At 41.8% G+C, this 7,083-nt stretch overlaps 1 protein-coding gene across 2 annotated transcripts in view; it reads left to right on the top strand.

Moving 5' to 3' along the window:
• LOC106532316 (polypeptide N-acetylgalactosaminyltransferase 10) overlaps positions 1 to 5,774 on the top strand; it is a 22,254-nt gene extending 16,480 nt beyond the window's left edge. The window contains exons 7-9 of one of the 2 annotated variants that reach the window (XR_001312054.1): positions 391 to 540; positions 1,683 to 2,748; positions 2,797 to 5,774. Coding sequence is in view for 1 of the 2 variants with exons in the window: in XM_014028347.1 (XP_013883801.1) it covers positions 391 to 540; positions 1,683 to 1,856 (324 nt within the window). In the remaining variant the exon portion in view is untranslated. Of the gene's footprint in view, positions 1 to 390; positions 541 to 1,682 lie in introns of both variants that reach the window. The other variant, XM_014028347.1, reaches the window with a different exon arrangement.
• The last annotated feature ends 1,309 nt before the right edge of the window (positions 5,775 to 7,083 follow it).

A 7,083-nucleotide genomic window follows, 5' to 3' on the forward strand; every position in this document is an offset into this window, starting at 1 on the left:
ATATTACTCTGTTTTTGCCGGTGAACTGGATCTTTGGGGTGAACTAATCTTTGTCGTAACGTGTTTTGGTGTTTGAAAGCCACTGGGACGTCATGTCATCTTCTAAAGAAGAACCATCCAGAGGACCTACTAATTTTTTGTTTTAGATTTTTTCTACGTGGATTACTGAGATGCATCAGGACAGCTTAATGAATGTTTGCTGCTGTGGTGTCTCGCAGCTCACAAGCTTTAATTGCTTTTTGTCCTGAGAAGCTGTGGAGTTTAGTTTGTGACACCAGAGAGAACTCCTCCACGTCCWGTGGTTTCTGTTCCTGTCAGAGTCTGTGGATCAGATCTGTCTCTAAAGGTTAGTTTGTGTTTGYTCATAAAAAGAAACATGTCTCCCTGCAGATTTTCACCTTCGGCTGGAGGGAGGACATTCGAGCCGGAGACCCCATGCACACCAAGAAAGTTTGTTTTGACGCCGTGTCCCACAGCAGCCCCGTCACGCTGTACGACTGCCACGGCATGAAGGGCAACCAGCTGTGGCGCTACAGGAAGGTGAGCTAGCTGCTGCACCGCTCCCACAACTTCCTGCTCCTTTTTCATTTTAAAAACAGATACTGTAAAAAAGAAACATTATTCTGTTTTCATTTTATACTCTAAAAACTGGGAAACAATCCGTCTTTTTATTATTGTTACACTGAAACGTTAACCCGATGCTGTCCTGCTGAAGCTTCTGCAGCTTCCTGTTCCTCATCCTGGAGCTGCTGGAGAAAAGCTTCATGAGCTGAAAGCAGCCGAAGCTGCAGGAAACTGTTTGAATCATCAGTGATAAACTATCAGCTAAGAGCTGGTAAAGAAACGTTAGCTAGTTAGCTCGTGTTTGTTTGTTGCAGCTGCCTGGTTAGCTGGGTATAAAGTAAAATGTTTATTCAGACCATTTAAGGTGGAGCTAGAGAAACAGTTTGTTTAAAAGAAGTTGGCTAATCTAGCTGTATTAATAAATAATACAATCTGCAGTTAGGTAAAGAAATGCTAGCATAGTTAGATAGCATTTATTTATTTACAGGAAGCCGTCTGTTCTTAAAATAATTAAATTCACTCCACCTTAATTCTCTGATAYCTGCAGTGTTAAACTTCCCGTTTGATAAAAATAAAAAGTCTCGTTCGTTGTTTTAAAACTAAATTTGACCCAAAAACAAAATATATATATACTACACGAACCCTTCTCCCTGTTAGATATGCTGTAAAAATGTTTGTCTAAACAAGTCCTTTAATCGTATATCAGCCAAAAAAATTTTTTATCTTGTTTTCAGACTGGTTTACTGAGCAAGAGCACAATATGTTGGATTATTCATCTTGTTAGCCTGAAAAATGTTTTTATTGTGAGATTAATTTAGAAGATTCAGACTCAGATTAAATGAAATAATCTGCTAATAGAATAAGACAATCACAATAGGTAAGAATTTCCAGGCTAACAAGATAARTCTAGCATGTTTTGCTCAGTAAGTCAGTCTGAAAACAAAATAAAAATACTGWGTGGCTGATAAAAGATTAAATGACTTGTTTCGACTGATGTTTTTTACAGTGTAGTTTTCCACCATGGTTCATTTTTGTTGAATAAACAGTGTTTTGTTGAACTTTGTGTAGTTGTGTAGCTCAGACAGGTCAGTGTGAGCTGCTGTCCTCTCCTCCTGCAGGACCAGAGTCTGTATCACCCGGTCAGCAACAGCTGCATCGACAGCAGCCTGAGCGAGCGGCGCCTCTTCATGAACACCTGTGACCCCGCCTCCCCCAGCCAGCGCTGGCACTTTGAGAAGACCAACGCCACCGTGCTGGAGCACTTCAACCGCGGCGCCGGCGAGCGGGCGTAGAGCTGCTGGACCGGGTCGTTTGCTGTTCGCCTGACCCCGAGGTGACAGAAACGGGCCGGGACCCCCCTGAGGGTCTGAAGAGACTTTCAGAGAGGACTCTTTGGTGTCACAGCGGGTCTGTCTCACTTCCTGACTTTCCTCCTCCTCCTCGATCCTGTCGCCTGTTCTGTTGCCTTTTAGCCCCGCCCCCTCTCACTGTGTGCCTCCATCGCCTGCATGACTGCACCTCAGACCAGCCTTTCCATTCGCTACCTTTTTAAATCCCCACGTTTTCCTGGTGCAGTCAGGCTGGACTTCCTGTCTTCATAGAGCAGGGTGACACGTTTTCCTTCAGCTCTGCTGCATCTCGAGCACCTAAATATTCTCACTTTTATCTGAGTTTTTAGTTACTTTATTAGTGACGAAACAATTCAACCTGCAGAAACATTTCGAAGATTTAAAATCAGTACGTCATCTTTTTCCTTCACTCAGTTTTTYTTATTTAAAGATAAAATACCTGTTGTGTTTTGTCATTTAGAGAAAAGCTAAAGCAGTTYGTTAACACTGTGGACTGTACGGACTAACAACCGGACAGCTGTTTGACTTGAATCATACTGAAAAAAAACCGTGTTTGATCATGTGTCCTGCAAATGATTTGGACACGTTCTGCCCCGCCCCTAATTCTGATCTCTGACTGTTAKTTCCTGYTCTCACAGTCTCAGTCTGACTGCACCAGGGTTGTCCTCTGCTGCTTCCCGGGTCAGTCACYGGAGCGACCCGGTCACAGACCGCCCATCGCCGGGTCTGGTCTCCAGCAGCCGAGCTGACGCATCACTCAGGCATGCAGCTGACGCATTGCTAAGAGATGCAGCTGATGCATTGCTAAGAGATGCAGCTGATGCATTGCTAAGAGGTGCAGCTGATGCATTGCTAAGGTGTGCAGCTGACGCATTGCTAAGAGATGCAGCTGATGCATTGCTAAGAGATGCAGCTGATGCATTGCTAAGGCGTGCAGCTAATGCATTGCTAAGAGATGCAGCTGATGCATTGCTAAGAGATGCAGCTGATGCATTGCTAAGAGATGCAGCTGATGCATTGGTAAGAGATGCAGCTGATGCATTGCTAAGAGATGCAGCTGATGCATCACTCAGGCGTGCAGCTGATGCATTGCTAAGGCGTGCAGCTGATGCATTGCTAAGAAATGCAGCTGATGCATTGCTAAGGCATGCAGCTGATGCATTGGTAAGAGATGCAGCTGATGCATTGCTAAGAGATGCAGCTGATCTATTGCTAAGGCATGCAGCTGATGCATTGCTCCGTTGCTCAGATCTGTGGGAGTACTCTGGGTGTGCAGGATAAAACTGTGACTGATGAATGAAATCTTAGTGCCTTGATGTCAGACTGGACATGGACTGTTAGCTGACAGCGTTTGATTCGTCAGATCGTTGCTTTGCTGGAGATTTTCTGTGACTTTAGGCTCAAACATCTTTCAGAAGCGAAGCTGAGATGTCCTGAGCTGCAGGACAGTGAACGCACCGCTGGCTTCTAAAAGGTAAAAAGAGCTAAAAAAAAAAAAAAAAAAGAGGCTGCTCTTGCCAGGATGCTGTTGGGTTGTTCTGTTTCTCTCTGATCACTCCAAAGTGTTTTATTGTGAAAGGGAATCACTGGTGTTCACCTCATCCTCCAGATCCTTTAAGTTTGATTTGTTTCCTGTTTTAATGTCTTGTTTTGTTTTTTTCGGTTGTGGTTCAGCTGAATGTATTTAACATGTTTGACATTGGGCTGTGGGAGGTTCACACGGTTTCTTTCTTTTCTTTTMTTTTGAAAGAAAACTAATATCCAGTTTATTGCTGCTTCAGTCAACAGATTTGTTTAAAACAAACTGATTTTTCTTTGTTTTTCATATCGAGCACTTTTATTTGCRTCACAAATGTTTTGAACAAAAAGTGATGTGGCAACATTTTTCTTTTGTAAATTCCAAACCTCTGGTTGTTAAATAGATTWATTTGAAAAGATGTGATTATTCCACAGTGATTTGTGGATGTAGAGGATAAACAAACAGTTTTCAAACGTTGGATTGAAATGCACTCAGAAATAACTGTTTTCTGTATATTTATTAGTTTTACCCACGTTAAACTTCTGGAGACAGAATCATTTTAATTCTTTTTTAAACCTCCTCCTCCCAGCATCTGTAGCAAATCATTACACAACCTCCTCCGTGCTTCACTGGTAAACTTCATGTGCACTTAGTGACTTATACTAACTTATCTTTTAATACATTTCCATCTTTTTTCAGCCAAAGTTTAAAGAAAATCAGATATTTTCTGGTTGTTTTCACAGAAAATGTTTGTGAAAGTTGTGGAGAAGCTCTTATTTCCACTTCAGCAGCTTAAAACTGTCGGTTCTTCATCTGTAGCTTTGTTTTTACAACATCCTCATGATTCTCATCTCTAATCTTTATTTTTGCAACAGTTTACAACAAAGAAACAATCTGGTTGTTTAATCTTGGTGGAGTTTTTAATAACAGACGATGAGAGGTAATCYAGTTTGAGACGTTTGACCGCTCGGTGTTATTTCCAGGGAGCGTTTTCACTTTTGTTTTCTAATTTAAAAAGGCACATGAGTGCTTCATTCTTACTGTAAAGAGCTGCAATCTTAAGCTGCAGGCAACCCAGCTTTGGTAAATCCAGCGTGCGCTGCTCAGCAGGGCTGCAGAACCAGAAGGTTTACCAGCTGAACAGCTGGATATTTAGCTTAGGTGTTGGTCCGGACCTGAACAGCTTAACACAGGATAAATAATGGATGATGAGCARATGTGTGAAACATGTCTGCTCTGAACCTCGGCAGCTTTAGAGCGGCTGGCTGCAGTTTGAGTTTAGCTCCCACACATCAGCACAGTTTAAAGAAACCAGATGATCTAAAATGAATTAGTTGATTCTTTAACTCTAAAATGCTTCTTAGTTTGAATAATTGGTCCTGAAATAAGTTCTGACCATTTCCTTCATCCATCTGTGAAACATGAAACTCTGATTTTCACAGTGATGCTTTACATTTAGAACCAGGGATGTTGTCTAAAACTGAATGAAAACCAAAAGCATTGATTTACACACCTCATTTCTTATTCACAGTGGAACATTCAGATGTTTAAACTAAACTTTAAACCTAAATAAGTTGAAGATCTGTTCAGAGGTCAAATAAATCTCAATTTAAAGAGGGAGGGGGTTGAAAATAGACTCTTTGAGCTTTATATGATGTTAAAAAGTCATTCCCTCATGTTGGTTGGACTCGTTCATGTTGGAGGAATCCTTGATTCTCTCATAGCCATGTGGAGGTGCCTAAATCCTTGTTGGTACAAAGCTCCGCCTATTTACACAAAGCTCCTCCCTGGAGCTCTTGATGGGTCTTGGAGAGGAGACAATGTCTCCTTCTTGGTTTGGAGGCATGGACCAGACTTACAGCCACCTGGGGTGGCCTGTGTGGCCAAGTCCGGCGTGTCTCCTCCAGGAGACAGGGGCGGGAGCCTTTAGCTYGGCCTCTAGCTGCCTTCCTTCCRGTGGTCRCTCCCTTYRTGAACCCYGACCTCTGGATCAGCGCAGTAGCTCAGGACGCCTCCAGCAGCCGGTCACCACCGTTAATGGCAGCCGCTCCCTCTTAGGATCTGTATTTCTTACAGTGACCGAGATAATGTTCAGTGACCTGGACAGCAGGTCTCAAGGGAACTGTTAAAGGGAGTTTTCCTATCTCCCCAGGCTAATAACAGTTAAAAATGAACTTATTATTAAGTTGTGACCTCTTACCATTACCTTTTGGCTTCAAAGTAAACACACTCATTAATATATTAACATCTTGTTGCTTTGAAGTAACAACACACTCATGTAATCAGAGAAAAACTTTAAAAACCATTGTCCAGTCGTGGAATTGTCTTTATGATGCTGTAAGCAGTTTAATAGAAATTTGCAAGAAAAGCCACATTTGATTATACAGATTAAAAATATTGAACAATAATTGATGGTGATAAAAATAAAAAGATCTAAGGCGCTGACCTAACCTTGTGACTAAGGCAGTGTGGCATTTTCTATTAATTTGGACGGCAAGGAATTTGGAGTTGAGTTGTATTTACCTCCATGAAAAGCAGCAGACTGTTGCCAGAGAGAACTTCTCAAAGCTGGGTTGTTTAATCTGGTCTTTGGCCTGTAGGTTGCTGGAGAGCAGTGGGGCAGCTTATCCCAGCTGAGATGTCTCTTGGATCTGGTGCTCTGCTTCGTAGGCTGTCCTTGCCCTTGCTGCCTCTTCTCCAGATGGGACCAGAAGATGACTTACTGCTGAAACTGCTCCCTTTTTATACTGATTTTGGGCCATCTTACCCCCCTTCCTGCCATCCTGTGATAGGCTGGGGTTTTCCACCACTGGACTTTTTGTGTACTTTCCAGAGTGAAGTAATTTTGCTGATYCTTGTAATAGGACTCTCAGGGACTTTCCGTGGTGAGGTAAACCACCTTGTTTCCACCACAGGGCCTCTGAGACTTTCCAGACAAAAACCCCACTTCTCCTTTTTCTATTGTTCTTCTGTTTTGCAGAAGTACAGTCTGTCCTTTTTACCATCCAAATGTAGCACACACACCCTTTCTTCATTTTAAGACGTACAACAGCACTTTTCTTAAATCACCATCTTACATTAAAACACATTAATTAGTACATTAGTCACAGTACATTAGTTAAATCACACTTTGCAATAAGCATATAATCATCACACTTGTTATTTATTTGCCAGCATTAAAATCAATCAAAATTAATACTTATYACTCCTTATTACTCCTTCACTTTCTTCTTCCTGCTTTTCTCTTCTCTCGGGCCCATTATTCCTGCATCTCAGTCTCTCTTATGACCACTCCTCCTCTCTGTTGGGGGTCAAAGGCGGGCTCCGCTGGCCTGTTTCCAATCCTTGTAATGGTTGGCGCAGCAAGGTTTCTTGACATGAGAACAAATGTTTCTAATCCGAAAGGTCTATGTGAGTTTTAATGTGTACATTTTGTATCTGAAGAAAAAATCTCCAATATTTTTTCTACTGACGTCGCAGCTGTAAAGGTGTATTTAGATATTTAACAAACTGTGCAATCAAACTGGAAATGTATCATATTTTTTGCTGAAATTGTAAAATAATAAAGTTTCTATATTTGGATGAAAATCTGTTTCCAAAATGATTTATTTAAAAAAACTGCATTGTTATGAGGAATGTGTATCACCCGCC

Source organism: Austrofundulus limnaeus, unplaced genomic scaffold, assembly GCF_001266775.1.
Source record: "Austrofundulus limnaeus strain Quisiro unplaced genomic scaffold, Austrofundulus_limnaeus-1.0 Scaffold750, whole genome shotgun sequence".
NCBI lineage: Eukaryota > Metazoa > Chordata > Actinopteri > Cyprinodontiformes > Rivulidae > Austrofundulus > Austrofundulus limnaeus.